Source organism: Ursus maritimus, unplaced genomic scaffold (genome assembly GCF_017311325.1).
Source record: "Ursus maritimus isolate PB19 unplaced genomic scaffold, ASM1731132v1 scaffold_21, whole genome shotgun sequence".
NCBI classification, from domain to species: domain Eukaryota; kingdom Metazoa; phylum Chordata; class Mammalia; order Carnivora; family Ursidae; genus Ursus; species Ursus maritimus.
This window is the reverse complement of record NW_024424564.1, coordinates 47,497,166-47,512,086: the sequence shown is the minus strand read 5'-3', so window position 1 is coordinate 47,512,086 and position 14,921 is coordinate 47,497,166. Positions and strand designations below refer to the sequence as shown.

Genomic DNA, 14,921 nt, shown 5'->3' with positions numbered 1-14,921 from the left:
CCCCCCCCCCCCCCGCCCCCCGCGGACCCGGGGAGCTCGGGAGAAGCGAAGGGCAGTTCCATCTGTCCATCAGAGATGCTTCTCAAGGTGTCCCCGTGAGGCCCTCTGAACTAGGCTCCTGGGAGCAGCTCTCGGCCCCCAGAGAACCCCGCGCTCTTCCCTCCACAGGTGAGGACTTGCGGGGGAGGAGGAGGAGGGGCACGGGCGGCACAGAGAGCAGCAAACTCAACGGGCTTGCTGAAAACAAGAGCGCCGAGGACTTCCTGGGGTCTTCCTCGGGCTACTCTTCTGAAGATGACTTTGCAGGTGGGTGACACCTCGGCGATATGCTCCAGCAGGTCCTGGGACTGCTGGGGAGGTGATGGGGGAGGCCTGGGGAAGGCGCCCCCTGACAGCCCGAGAGCGCGCAGTATCTGGCAGGCCTCTCCACAGACCAGCCGGGCATCCCCCCGTGCCCCCACGGCACCTTGAACCCAGGCCCAGGGGGGCCCTTAACACACAGTGACGGCCCTGCCCCATCAGTCTGAGCAGCCTGCGGTCACCTCCATCGTGTTTGACTTGTTTCCAGCAAATACTTAACGTGGGGCTTCATGTAGAGGAGGGGCTTGACCCCTTTAGTTCTGAACGATGGTTTGAAGGACCTGCTGGCAGGGAGAGGGATGCAGACGAGAAGCTCAAGAGAAATAAAAGTCAGAATCCTACCACTTCATTCCTTTGACAGACATTTACTGACCTGCTGGGGGCCAGGCCTGCGTGGCGCTGTGGGGGCACAAAGGCGTGTGGTGCGTGGTCTCAGCTCACAGTCTGAAGGAGACAACTAGTAGGCAGTCTCTGTATCCCCGGGCTCTTAGAAGTGAGGACGGACCGAGCTGTGGCCTCTCTGTCCCTGCAGGGTACTTGGAGACTGACCACCGTAGTTCGGGTTCACGGTTAAGGAACGCCGTCTCCTGGGCAGCCTCTTGTTTCTGGACGCTTGTCACTTCTCCAGGTGGGTGCTGGCTCTTCTGCGTACGATTATTGCCAGTCCCTTCTCCCCGCTTCTCCCTGTGGTTGGGCAGCCCACGGAGAGACCACAGGACCGTCAGGGAAAGCTCATTTCAGGATAATCATCGGAAACCGGGAGCCATAGTAACACTCTAGCACCCTCGGGTGGGGGGGCAGGAGCGGCGGTGGGGCACGATGGAGGGGATTGGCAGACTGGGCAGGGGCTCCGAGGAACGGGGTAGCCTCGGACAGGACCAAGGTGCTCTGGCAGCTCAGTGCTGCGGGTAGGGGCGGAGAGGGCCGCAGGTGGACAGAGTGGCCCCGTGAAACCATGACCTGCAGGCCACCGGCTCAGGGTGATGCTTAGGCCTTGCTGGTCCCTCTTCTAGGCCGGCTCTTTGGCCTCCTCTACTGGTGGGTCGGCACCACCTGGTATCGCCTGACGACAGCTGCCTCTCTTCTCGATGTCTTCGTTTTAACCAGGTGAGCGAGACCCCCACTTTGACAATCCGAAGCTCTGGGACAGAAGGGACCAATAAAGCTGCTAAACCCATTTATGTTCTCTCTCTGAATGTGGTTGTCCCAGCTCACACGTAGCTTCTATCAGTGAGCAGAGAGCGGACTCCCCCGAGCCCCTTTGCCTGACGGATGATGAGACCGAGTCAGCTGTTGTTTTCCAAACCAGTAGCTCTTCAGGGAGTATTCTGGAATTACGGATTCCTGTTTCTTGGATTCGTCCTGCTAAATGCCAGCCCCATCTGGCCACTTCTGAGCCTGACGAGCCTGGCCTTCCTCCTGCGGGTCAGGTTTTAGGCTCCGGCCAACAAGTGGTGTTGCCAAGAAAGTTCGGCTTCCCTCTTGGCCCCACGGCCGTCTAGAACCCAGTGTTCTCTGAGGCGTGTTCAGAAGCCAGGAATAGGTGCTGTGTGAGGATGCCGTGGGTTTATTTCCCACGTCCCTGACCCAGCAGAGCCAGGAAAGAAGCCTGAGCCAGGAAGTCAGGTCCTCTGGCATAACCCTAGCCGAATGGTTGGCCAGCTGTGCTGAGAAGAGGGGCAAGGATGGGTCTGTGTCACCAGAAGGTTCCTCATTTTTCTAAAATAAAATATTGTTTAAGGAGTTCCGTATTTTTTTTTCTATTGGCTTGCTTAGAGGACCTCTATATATGAAAATTTCAGATTTTTCCAAAAGACCCCACTTTTTTTTTAATTTTTAATAACATCAATAAAATTCAGAGAGTCCGAATTCTCCCCATTTTTCTAAGACCTGCAGGAACTAAAGGATCCAATCAGGCCCTGGGAAGATGAAAGCCTTCAGGGCATCCCCCTCTAACTCTAGTTCAGCACTCAGGAAAAGCCTCTGCAGACGCCCCGTGGGGATGAAGAGGCCCAAATGCCCTCCTGACACCTCTGCCCCCCCTCCCCCCACTGTCCCCTCCTGTGGTCCAGGCGCTTCTCCTCTGTGAAGACATTCCTGTGGTTCCTCTTGCTGCTGCTGCTCATGACCAGCCTGACCTACGGTGAGCTTGCCCGGTATTGCAGGGGAGGGGTAGGATGAGCGGGCCAGGCGGTAATGGAGCTGGTGAGCCAGAGGGGCAGGGCAGGGTGTGGGTGGGGGCTGGGCCAAGCAGAGATGTGAAAACCAGACGGTGATGACCTGCAGGAAAGGGAAGGAGGCAGGACGAGTGGGATCACACTGCATCTGGGCAGCTCCCAGGCCTTGGGCCAGTCCTGTCTGGCTCTCCTGGGTCCTCAGGGACCCATGTGGCATTCTCAGGGAGTCCGGCCCCAGTCCACCGATCTTGGTTTGGGTGGCTGCTCCGGACTGCCGGGCACGTCTAGAGCAACCCCCCGGCTCAGGACATGGTCCTGGTACAGGAGCATTGGGGTAAAAAGCAGGGATCTTGACACTGTTACTAGTAGTCAGTTTCCCTCCATTCGAAATCAGGATGTCGTCCAGGTGAGTGAATTCTTCTTACGACGTCAAGTTTAATCTTTAGCTCTCTTTGAAATCAAGACAATAAAGTAGTAAAGAGAAACATGCCCTTTTATATGAATAGAGCTCATTTACAAGATGCTTGACATTGTTCCAATGCCTGTCCTAGGAGACCCATACAGCTTTTCAGGTGCCCTCATCCCTACACCCACTGCACGTGCACAGCTCAGGAGTAAACGCATCACAAGCAGATGACCCCTAAACCAAGATGCACGTGTCGCTGTCGCCTTGTGTTCTGTCTTGGGTCGAAAGCACCCTCTCTTGCCATCTGAAACTCAGAAAACCAAAGGTGTCTTGTTCTAGGATTCTCAGCCATAGTGGTCCATGAGAGTTACCCGGGGAGCTTGTTTTGTTTTGTTTTTCCTTTTTTATAAGGAGGCTCCACGCCCAGCATGGAGCCTAATGCTGGGCTTGAACTCATGACCCTGAGATTAAGAGTCAGACACTTAACTGACTGAGCCACCCAGGTGCCTGTCCTGGGGAGCTTTTAAGATTCACCTACAGGGGCGCCGCGGTGGCTTGGTTGGTTGGGCATCCAGCTCTTGGTTTCGGCTTAGGTCATGATCTTGGGCTCACGGGATCCAGCCCCGCATCAGGCTCCACACCCCCACACACAGTCTGCTTCTCCCTCTCCCTCTGCTCCCCCCCCCCGACTCACTTGCTCTCTTTCTCTCTAAAGTAAATAAGTAAAATCCTTAAAACAAAAACACCTGCCCTACAGAGGGCTCCCCCGGACCACTGATCTCACGCTCTAGAGAGAGCAGCCAGATGTTGGGTATTTGCAAAGCTTCCTGGGTGATTCTGATAGACACCCTGTGGTGGCCTCTGGTTCTACCCCTGGATCGTCCCTAGCTTATTAGAGCCACATTCTCCGAGTTCTGCAACCCCCAGAAAGGTGAGGGTTCCCGAGGGGTGTGGGAACGCGTACACCCCGGGCTGTCGGGTGGACGTTGCTGCCCAGAGGAGGACGGGAACCTCCCTCCCTCGTACTACCTCCTAGCAGAAGCGCAGCTCACCGGAATGAGACGGGCTGCTGATGACCCGTGTCGATCAGGCCGCCGTCTTCAGCGGCTTGTGCCTTCTCGCTCGTGACCGCGGGCCTGGGTCACCCCTCTCCTCTGCGCACAGGTGCTTGGTACTTCTACCCGTACGGGCTGCAGACACTCCAGCCTGCTGTGGTTTCCTGGTGGGCCGCGAAGAGCAGCAGCGGGCGGCAGGACGTGTGGGAGTCCAGAGACTCCTCCCCCTTCCAGGTGAGCATCTGGGGGTCACGGGTCCCCGCTCCGCCTGTGTTTGCAGTTGATTTCCGGGCCCTTACGCCTTACACGCAGGGCTGAGAAGAGGTGCAGTCCTCGCTGCTAAGTTGCCTTGTCTCCCAGGACACCCCTTTCTCTAGTGTTTGGGGCACAGGTACTGGGGAAGCAGTTTGCTTGTGCTCAAATAGGACTTGAAACGGTCCCAAAGTTAGTTGCCATCTGAAACTCAGAAAACCAAAGGAAGAAGAATGAGACAAATCATTTTGTCAGCTTTTGTTCCTTTGCAATATAATTTCGTAAGTATTTACGAAGCATCTTCTACGAATAAGGTGATATGTTGGTCAGTTACCAGTTACCACAAGTAAATCACCCCTAAAATCAGGGCCTTAAAACCACAAGCGTTTGATTAGCTCACAAGTCTGTGGCTCCTCCGGCTGGTCTAGGCTGGGCTCCCTCGGGTGTCTGCAGCTGGCCGATGGGTCACTGGGGCGAGCTGTGTGCCACACATGCTTTTCTCGCACAGCAGGCTAACCGAGGCTTGTTCACGTAGCCACGGACCACGGTTCCATGGGAGCAAAATCAGGCCTAGATTCAGAACTGTTCCTTCCACCACGTTCTAGGCCGAAGGCAATCCCGAAGCCATTCTAGATTCCAAGAGGGGGACACAGACCCCTCCTCTTGATGGGAGCCCCTGCAAGGCCACACTGCGGAAGTTGCAGGTACAGGGAGGAGGGTAGAACAGGGGCCATTTCTGCAGCCCAGGCTGTGTCCTCAAGGAGCCTGCAGTCCAGTGGTGGGTGACAAGTGCCCAGATAACCACAATGTGTGTGTGTGTGACAATGAAAATGTAAAATTCTTTATTCCCTAAATACATTGGAATTTTGCTTGTATTTTGCTCAATCTAATTGAGCATTTTTAACTATTTATTTTGGTGGATATTACTTTCCTGGCCATCATGTTATCATTTCATAAAATCATGCCCTATTTTGGCATAACTTTCTCTTTTGTAATCGTTAGTTAAGATGTTAAATACAATTCCAGGACCACCTTTCCTGGGAAAGGGGGGAGTATGTCATTGTACTTGTTACGTTTGCATAGACACTAATGACAATCGTTGCTTGGTTTGGGAGTGGGTGGTGGTTGAGGGCACCAGGTGGATAGGGACACAGGTTAGGAGAATGACTTCTGTTTGCTTTTTGAGTCCTGCAAATGTACAGCCTATTTAAAAATTTTTAAAAATCAGAAGCAACTTCTGCACTCAGGAGGCTCCTGTCTTTAACTGACAGCTGACAGATTATATCTTCCCTTGGCAAAGATTTTTGTTTTTAAGCCAGCAAGTGTCTCAGAATTCATAGCGTGCTGTCGGGTACAACCCCCAAGTCCAAATGACTTCTATTCTATTTACTCTGTGGGCCCTCCAATTAAAGAGAAGAAAGCAAGCCTTTTCAAATTATTTTGTCTTTTAGCCCTAGCTCTCTTGGACAGACTTAGTGGGAGCTGCTGAAGTCAGCAGCTGAACCCCTCGGCCCCTCGCTTTCCGGCATGCACACCCAGGTAGCGGAGGGAGGGGGCTGGGGTCAGCCCGGCAGGCACCAAGCCCCCTGCGGCTCCCTCCTCGCTCTGTCCCTGCTCACCTGGCTCGCACCCACTCCTCCTTGGGGATCAGACCCTTCCGGGCCGCGTGCGTCCAGCGTCCTGTGCCGCAGGGTCACCACATGTCAGCAGGCTTCTGGCACGGCGTCTCGCTGCTGGCGTACTCCCCTACCTGCCGGCCACAGAGCGGGCACAGAGCCAGCGTGTGTCCACATTTGCACGTTGCTGGGATTCTCTTCCCTTTCTGTTCGGGAAGCACTGTGGTCCTAGGTCACTCACCTCCGTGGCCTTTCTCTCCCCACCCCTCAGGCTGAGCAGCGCATCATGTCCCAGGTCCACTCTCTGGAGCGGCGCCTGGAAGCTCTCGCTGCTGAGTTTTCCTCCAACTGGCAGAAGGAGGCTGTGCGGCTGGAACGCCTGGAGCTGCGGCAGGGGGCCGCTGGTGGGGGAGGCCACGTGGGCCTGAGCCAGGAGGACACCCTGGCGCTTCTGGAGGGGCTGGTGAGCCGCCGTGAGGCTGCCCTGAAGGAGGACTTCCGCAGGGACACCGCCGCTCGGATCCAGGTCTCTGAGCGTGAGCGGAGCGGTGTGGGGGTGGCACCGCGGGTGAATGGGGTGGAGGGGCGAGGCGTTGCGCACCCTGGGATCACAGAGACAGCAGTGTTTCTAAGCCTTAGTTCCCTCCTGTAAAATGGAGGTGTCATGTCTACCCTTGCACCCCCACCCAGTCGTGCGAGTATGAGACTGGCGTGCCTGGCACAAGCGGTGTGCAGCGGAGATCAAGGGGGTCTTGCATGTTTCCAAGAAGCACTGGAGCATAAAGGCCAGGAGCTGAAGTTTACAGTCAGACAGGCCTGGTTCAAGGTCCAATCCCACCACTACTGGTTGGGAAGTTCCCTCTGCCTGTAACTCCAGAAAGTCCTCAGCCGCTCTCCTCTGTCTGACAGGAGGAACTGGTCAGCCTGAGAGCAGAGCATCAGCAGGACTCTGAAGACCTCTTTAAGAAAATTGTCCAGGCCTCCCAGGTCGGTGGGGCCCTTATCCAGTTCAGCATCTGCTCTTGGGCTGAGACAGCGGGGCTCTCCCGACGGGCTGCTTAGACACCAGATGGGGTGGGGGTATAGTCCCCTGACTTCTGCGGGAGCCGAACCCACGGGCTCCGGAATGCTCTGCAGGGACACGCTGGAGCGTGCTTGAGGAACGGGGGCTTTCAGGAGGCCTGTTGTGCTGGGTATAACATGCCGAGTGAATGAGTGAGTGAATGAATGAATGCCGAAGTGTGCCAGCAGGGGGACTCTCCTAAAGACCTTGACCAGGAGGTGTTTAGGTTTGCCGGGGTGGAGCCGTGGTGAGACAGACTCCAAAGGGAACAGATTCTGCTCTGGGAGACCGGCTGCTGTGAGCGTGGCATTTGTTTTATCTGTGCCTTCTTCCTGCTTCCAGGAGTCTGAGGCTCGACTCCAGCAGCTGAAGTCTGAGTGGCAAAGGTAATGGGTACTGCCATCTGCCCTAGGCCTGCTCCTCCCCCCACCACTCCCCCCCACACCCGGGCAGGCCTGGGGAGCAGAGTCCCAGAGCGGAGAGGGGATGGCTGAAACCTAGCTCAGGAACACCTGCTTAGAACCTGTCCTTGAGGTGCAAGAGAGGTTGGGTATGGGGGGCACTGCGAGAGAATTGGGATTAGTGGGTTCACGTGTAGACCCACCCTTTTTTCTGTACACGCTCACGCAGGCTGCCTTGCCATGCCCCAGACATCCGTAGGTGTGGAGGGTGGGAGAGGCCGAGGCAGAGTGAATTATGGACCTGGGCTTAGAAAGGGAACAGGGTAAGAATGCATTCCTTGGGCTCAGCAAACCAACTCATAGGCGCTGTGTTCTACAGCCAGGGTCCCCAGGTGTAGGCCTTGAATGCACCTGCGGGTGATGGGCACACACTTCTATCGGGAGCCAACGTGGCTCAGCACGGCCTCACCCGTCATCAGAGATCCAAGGCTTACTCTTTTCTCCTCTCTTTGGGAGCAGGATGGCCCAAGAGTCCTTCCGAGAGAACTCCATGAAGGAGCTGGCGCGGCTGGAGGGCCAGCTGGCAGGCCTGCGGCAGGAGCTGGCATCCCTGAGCCTGAAGCAGAGCTCGGTGGCAGACCAAGTGGGCCTCCTGCCCCAGCAGCTGCAGGCCGTGAGGGATGACGTAAGTTGGAACCCCCAAGTCCCCTGCTGAACACCCTGTCCTCTGAAGGCGTCTGTCCTAGGAGCCTATATGGCAAAGAGCCTCATGCCCCGGTGGCCTGTTAGTCCCACCGGCCCCTGCTTGGGACTTGGCACGGACGTTGGCTTTCTTTCACAGGAGTTGTTCCTGTTTTGTTTTCAGTAACATGGAGGGTTGTTCGTAACTCTTTCCTCCGTGTGGGCTAGCAGGATTTGCTGCTAGCAGGCCCTCCCTTCCCAGGCTTGTGCTCCTTCCCTAACCCTCCACTCAAGCCGGGCACCACCCTGCCCTGGCCTAGGCCACCAGAGCAACCCTGTCCCTGTGAGCCTCTCAGAGACCCTTTTTTCGGTCCCTAGGTGGAGTCTCAGTTCCCCGCCTGGGTCAGTCAGTTCCTTCTCCGAGGCGGGGGAACCCGCACGGGGCTCGTTCAGCGCGAGAAGCTGCAAGCTCAGCTGCAGGAGCTGGAGAGCAAGATCCTCGCCCACGTGGCCGAGATGCAGGGCAAGTCGGCAAGCGAGGCTGCGGCCAGCCTGGGGCTGACGCTGCAGAAGGAAGGCGTGATCGGGGTGACAGAGGAGGTGAGGACTGTGTGGTCCCTGGAACACCCCCACCCCCTGACACAGTGTTCTCTTCCCTGGGAGCCGTAGACCTGCACAGTCCTACAGTACCGGCTTCTGGTATGTTCCAAGGCCTAAGGGACATGCGAGAGGCTCTGATGTTGGCTTGGGGCTGGTGGGGGTGGAGGGGGCCACCTAGGGAAGTGGCATGCGTGGCTGGACCCCAGTGTGTGGTGCAGGATAGAAGGGGCCCATTCAGGGGTCCCTGGCCCCCAGTAGTAGGGGCTCAGGGGTGGACCAGTCTGCTTCACCTGGCAGCCGCCCTGGGTGTGTCTTTTAGCAGGTGCAGCGCATTGTAAACCAGGCCCTGAAGCGCTACAGTGAGGACCGCATCGGGATGGTGGACTACGCTCTGGAATCAGGAGGTGTGTGTGCGCTCTCTGCCCTTTGCAGAGCCGGTCCCCATGCGGGCAGGCCCTCTGGCTCAGCTGGGGCAGCCAAGGTGCTAGGCGAGTGGGGCTTGAGATCAGCACAGATCACTCACAACAAAGGCAAGGGAAGAAGCTTGGAGAAGTCTGGATGAACTGAACACCACTGTTGGCCAGGGAGAGGCTGACATTTACAGTTACTCTGTAGTTGGATATAGTTGAGGGACAAGACTAGGCCTGGGGCATCTCCCCTCCAACCTCAGAGAGGACATGGCAATAGCCATCCCTGCCTGGGTTCCCTGGGCTGGTGAGATGCACTGGTGTCTGGGTCTCCCACCCTCCGTCCCCTGCTGGGGTCCAGCTCCAGGTGCCCACACTGCCTTGCTTTCCTGTCTTAGGGGCTAGCGTTATCAGCACCCGCTGTTCCGAGACCTATGAGACCAAGACGGCCCTCCTCAGCCTCTTCGGCATCCCCCTGTGGTACCACTCCCAGTCGCCCCGAGTCATCCTCCAGGTACGCACCCAAAGAGGGCAGCAGCAGGGGCCCAGAGCAGAGTGACCGTGTAGCTGGGGGACTCCCATCCTGGGTCAGCAAAAGCTGTGCTCAGGGTGGGCTGTCTTTGTCGCCAGCCCTATGCTGACCCAGCTTCCTTCCCCTCCAGCCAGACGTGCACCCAGGCAACTGCTGGGCCTTCCAGGGGCCCCAGGGCTTTGCCGTGGTTCGCCTCTCTGCCCGCATCCGCCCCACGGCTGTCACCTTAGAGCATGTCCCCAAGTCCTTGTCGCCCAACAGCACCATCTCCAGTGCCCCCAAGGACTTCTCCATCTTCGTGAGTACCTGTTGGGGGGGGAGGTCAGAGGGGCTACGGGGCCTGGTGAGGCTCTACCGAGGATAAAGCTGTGATCTGTTCTTTGGCTGGGAGGAAGGGAACAGATTTGGAAGAGAGAGCAGCGGGGTGGGAAATGGTACCTCAGTCCCAGTTATCTTAGGCTGCACTGGAAAAAACTGGGTCCAGGGCTCAGGGCTCCTACAGTCCTGCCAAGGCTGCTGCCGATCTGCTAGTGTGGGAAGGGACCAGTACGGGAACAGGAAGGGAGAGCATTCCTCCCTGGGGGGCCGGGGCACTTACTAAGTGCAAGATCTTCCCTCCATCTTGTTCTCTTTTCAGGGGTTTGATGAAGACCTGCAGCAAGAGGGGACACTTCTTGGCCAGTTCACCTACGACCAGGATGGGGAACCCATTCAGACCTTCTATTTTCAGGTACAGGACTCTGCTGTGCTCGCAGAGGTGGCATAGTCCCTTTCCCATCCACTCAGCAGAGTTTCTGAGCACTTACCCTGGGCCGGGCACCGGGGACTCAGGGCAAGAAAAAGTACAGCCCCTGCCTTCCAAGAGCTCAAGGTAGGGAACAGGGACAGCTGTGCAAGGGGCATGGGGGAGGCACCACCTAGATGTCAGCACAGGGGAGGGGCCCATCCCAGCCAGGGAGCATGGAGAAGGCTGCCTGGAAAGGGCAGTTGTCCGAGGGTGGCCCAGCTGGGCCTCAGGCGGTGCAGCATGGCTAGGGCACAGAGGGAGGGAGCTCGCCTCAACTTGAGTGGGCATCAGTTTCCTAGGCCCTTATTAGAAATGCAGATTCCCAGTCTCTACCCCAGGAGATAGGCTCCCAGGTTCCAACTGCCCTAAGGAATCAATGTTCTTTTTTTTTCTTTTTTTTAAAGATTTTATTTATTTGAGAGAGAGCGTGCATGAGTGGGGGGAAGGGCAGAGAGAGAGAACAGACTCCGGGCTGACCAGGGAACCCAATGCAGGGCTCGATCCTAGGAGGGAGGCCTGAGAGGCTTCCAGTTGGGAGGCCAAGGGTCAGGTTAGACAGAAGTGGGGAAGAGGGGGATGGCTCCTAGGTGCCAAGAGGCAGGCTACCGCAGGAGGGGGTTTGGCCACCAAGTCTGAGGCACCTGCGGGATGGGCCAGTGGAGCAATCAGGGGAACCAGACACAGAGATGAGCGGTCCACTCCAGGGCGGTAACTGAGCCAGGGGAGTGCTTGGGACTTCTCAGGGATGGGTGCAGACTGAGCCCTTAGGAGAAGGTAGAGGACAGAAGGCTGTGTGGAAGGCTAGAGGGAGACAGAAGAATCGGAAAGCGCTGTGCCTGTTGGCATCAAACCAGGGGAAATTTGCTCCAAAAGCTCACTGAAAAATTGTGGCTTTTTGAGCAAAGAGGACAGAGGCCTGATGAGAACTTCAGAGAGAAAAATTCTGCCTAATTCAAAGTAAAAGGATTTTTTTCCAGCATTAACATCTATCAGACCCTCCGTGAAGATAATTCTGTCCACTGACAGCAATAGCTCTTGTGTCAGTCTGGGATGAATCTCGCTGGTCCTCGACTACAAGGCCACTTGTGTGTGGCTGAGGGTCAGTGGCCCATGGAGGACCTCTGAAGGCCCTGGGGCTCCTGGCTTACAGGCTGGAAACTCTGCTTCATGGTCTGAAGACAGGAGCTTTGAAGCCTACTTCCCTGTACAGGCTGATGGCGGGGGGCGGGGGAGGGCATGCATCTGGCTGTCTCCCTTCCTGCCCTCCTGTCAGGTTTGAGGACCTGGCCACTCTTAACCCTTCTCTCTGTACCCAGGACACTAAAATGGCCACATACCAGGTGGTGGAACTTCGGATCTTGACTAACTGGGGCCACCCCGAGTACACGTGCATCTACCGCTTCCGGGTGCACGGGGAACCCACCCACTAGGCCTTCTCTGTGCTGCGGCCAGCCAGCTGGGAGGCCAGCCCCTCTCGGCACATACCCCCTTCTCCGGGAGTGGGAGAACAGCACCCCTGCCACTTCTCCACACGCTTGACCAGCGCACAGACTTCCAGGAGCAAGAACCCCTGGCCCGATGGAGCTGAGAATATGCAGGGCTTTCCTAGCAGCGGGACACCTCGAGGTGGACAGCAAGCTCCAACGTCCATTTTCTTTGTCCTCCTTGTGCCACGCACTGGGTGTCTACGTCCCCCTCTTGGGAGGGTGTATATATGTAGCATATCGTGGGGGATTGAGAAACAGAGAGGCAATGAGTGGACATGTACCAGCAAAGATGGGTGATCTGTCTGCCCCTTAACCAGGATGGGGCGCTGGCACCCAGGGAGCTGCTGTTGGTCGGCATGTGAATGAAGCAGGTGCCAAAGCCGTGGTTGGGATATAAGTGAGAGCCTGGGGCAAGTGAGCTGCCCCCATCCGCAGGCAGGGAAGTGAGGTCCTCTGGGAAGAAAGTGCTTGTGGTGCAGGTTGGGATTGAGCCCCAGGCAGAAAGCTCCTTGCACAGGGCAGCTGAGCTCTTCTAGAAGTCTAGTGCCATCAACCTAAGGGAGCCTGACTCATGAGGTCCCCCAAAGGCTTCGCTACACTGTATTTGTTCTGGGTCAAAGTGGGCCCTTGGGCTTCCCATACCCTCAAGGGTCTGGCTCCTGTGAGCCTCTGAGGGGCCAGGGAGCCAGCCTGTATGATTCCCCCTCTGCTGGGGCTAGTTGCTTTCTCTCTGTCTCTCCTGATGCTGGGACCGGGGTCTACTCTGCTCCCCATTCCTGCTAGGGCCTGCCTGTGCCCCAGAGCAAGCTTGTCACATTCCCCCAGGGTGCAGGGAGCCCAGACCAGTTTATGAGGCCATAAGCAGCTGGGGTAAGCTTAAAAGGGTGAGAAGCAGGGTATCCCCCAGGCTCTCGGGGTGGTCCAATGAGTATGATGGTGACATTCAAGGTGTCATGGTGGGAAGAGGTCTGTCCACTGTGGGCCCCCATCCCAATCAGGCCCCTGATTGTAAGGGCCCTGATCCTCAGCTATCCCCTTGGGACTCTTTCAGCTCTTGCTCAAGATTGTTTCCTTTCTGGCTCATTTTCTATGGGGGGGGGGCGGCATTCAAGGGTGGTGGGCTGGGGGGAGAAGAGGGCTTTTAGAGCCAAGCAGGCCCTGCTGTATTATGTATATATTTTTCAAGGTCTGATTTTTTAACTGAAAAGCTTCGGGCTTGATTCCTAGCCCCGTTCTGTGGGGCACTGGCTGACTGCAGTTCCTTGTAACCTGGCTGCCGCAAGGGGCTGCTGTGGAGGCAGGTGCCCTGGGAGCAGGGCTGAGCCTCAGATGGGCTCCTAAGGGAGGAAGCTGGAAGGAAGATGAGGCCCAAGGCCACGAGCGGTCCTCTGGCAGTGGCCCCAGCCCAGACAACCAGGTTTCGTTTTGCGCTCTCCTGTCACAAATGCTGCACTACTGGTTCTGAATTTTTTATCTCCAGATTCTAATTTATGCCTATGCAAAAAAAAATAAATTATGCCCAGGATTCATGGCGTGTACAGTTTTTATCTGGCCCTGGCACAGGGACTCTACTCTTGGGAAAACAAGAGAATGGATTCTGAACCAAAACAATGCCCCAAAGACTTACCCCCGAACTTCGGAAACCCAGGTGTCTCCACTAAAACCCAGCTGGGATGGGGGAACAGAGCTTGAGGCTGGCCCTGCTCTGGGATTCTGGGCTCAGGGGAGAGAAAGGGAGGTAGAGAAAGAAGGGAGGTGGCTTTATTAGCCCTCCTAGACATCCCAGTAGAAGGGGGCGGCTTTGCCTGAATCTCTCGGTGCCACGTGAGCAGAAGGTAGAAGAATTACCTGTTCACTACTGACCACGTCTGCCTTCAGTGTGGGACTGGACTCCACTGTGGGAACTGGACATTTGTCCCTTGTATCTGTGCTGGGATGGCACAAGGAGATGGGTCCCCTGAAGAGCCAGAACCTGTCAGCTCAGAGGAACAGGTCTTGGCCCTTCCCTGCCAATATGTCCCCACATTCAGTGCCTCCAATGTGCTGCTTGAAGGGCCAGGGGTGGTTCCACAACCACACTTTCCAACATGCTCTGCTCCTGACCACGGCACCTGACCCAGGGCTGGTCCCCACTGCAGCTGAGAAAACAGAGGCTGGAACGTGTCAGTAGGGACGGCTTAGGGGATAAACTGCACAGGAGAGGGTACCAGGTGCACTCTAAATCCAGCCCTGAGATCTCAGGCCAGGTAACCCCTCAGCCCTATGTGCCAGGAAAGAGCTGGTGCTATGGCTCACCCCCAGTGACCACTCCATTTTCCCTACTTCACCCAACACCTGCTCTGCATCTAGAACTGTCTCAACAAAGCTGCACCACTAAATGAGTGCCTGGAACTTAGCACACACAGGGCTCAGTGCCCCTGGTTGTGCCCTCCAGACACGTACCCTCGGCCCATCTGCACATGTTCAAATCCTCTTGACCCCTCAAGACACAGCTCTCACCCCGTTTTCTCCATGTCCCATGCCCCCAAACCTGCATTTCCCCCTGCACCATGGCATATTCCTGTTCCCTTATTCCGTGCCAGGGAGGCCAATAAGCCAGAACAGAGGTCCTAACTGAACTAAAGACGCCACAAATGCAAGCTGTACATACAGAAGGGTCAGGATTGGCCATTCGAGATGATTAACAACTTTATTCTTTATCAGCTACAAAAGGGCTGGTGTTTTGTTCCAAACTGAGAGTTGGTAGGGCTGAGACCCGTAGAGGACCTGTGGAGTCCCTGGTAATGACAGTAAAACACTGTATTCAGTGAGCCCCTGCTAGCAGGTGTGGGTCTCGTGACCACAGAGATCCAGACCAACCTCCTGCACGTCTGAGGGCAGAGGCCAGGGTAGAGACCACAGCTTCCAAATGTAAAGAAAGTGGTTATGCTCTTAGGGGCAGAAGATTTCAAACCAAACAAGGTCCCACCCTGGTGAAGTCCTGTGGAAACATGGACTCCACGGCACCTGGCACGGGGATAGAAAGCAGTGGGTGCTCATGCTGGAGCCTTCCTCTTACAAAGGCACCAGTGGGCAGCAGCAGCCCCTATAAGCAGAA

The 14,921-nt window shown here is 56.4% G+C and overlaps 1 protein-coding gene and 1 long non-coding RNA gene across 4 annotated transcripts in view; one reads left to right on the top strand and one right to left on the bottom strand.

Moving 5' to 3' along the window:
* The window catches only part of SUN2 (Sad1 and UNC84 domain containing 2), a 17,842-nt gene extending 4,493 nt beyond the window's left edge, over window positions 1–13,349 (top strand). For 2 of the 3 annotated variants that reach the window (XM_040637549.1, XM_008705551.2), the window contains 15 exons: window positions 169–306; window positions 893–988; window positions 1,374–1,467; window positions 2,433–2,503; window positions 4,108–4,232; window positions 6,138–6,392; window positions 6,776–6,853; window positions 7,272–7,315; window positions 7,850–8,015; window positions 8,390–8,611; window positions 8,931–9,015; window positions 9,417–9,532; window positions 9,681–9,848; window positions 10,188–10,280; window positions 11,654–13,349. In XM_040637549.1, the coding sequence (XP_040493483.1) occupies window positions 169–306; window positions 893–988; window positions 1,374–1,467; window positions 2,433–2,503; window positions 4,108–4,232; window positions 6,138–6,392; window positions 6,776–6,853; window positions 7,272–7,315; window positions 7,850–8,015; window positions 8,390–8,611; window positions 8,931–9,015; window positions 9,417–9,532; window positions 9,681–9,848; window positions 10,188–10,280; window positions 11,654–11,767 (1,865 nt within the window). In that variant the 3' untranslated portion in view covers window positions 11,768–13,349. The remainder of the gene's footprint in view (window positions 1–168; window positions 307–892; window positions 989–1,373; window positions 1,468–2,432; window positions 2,504–4,107; window positions 4,233–6,137; window positions 6,393–6,775; window positions 6,854–7,271; window positions 7,316–7,849; window positions 8,016–8,389; window positions 8,612–8,930; window positions 9,016–9,416; window positions 9,533–9,680; window positions 9,849–10,187; window positions 10,281–11,653) is intronic. The other variant, XM_008705552.2, reaches the window with a different exon arrangement.
* Window positions 3,013–4,110, bottom strand: LOC103676379. Its single transcript, XR_572080.2, has 2 exons — window positions 3,996–4,110; window positions 3,013–3,247 (listed from the first exon to the last, which is right to left on the bottom strand). It is a non-coding gene; the product is annotated as an uncharacterized LOC103676379 (long non-coding RNA).
* Window positions 13,350–14,921: the final 1,572 nt, after the last annotated feature.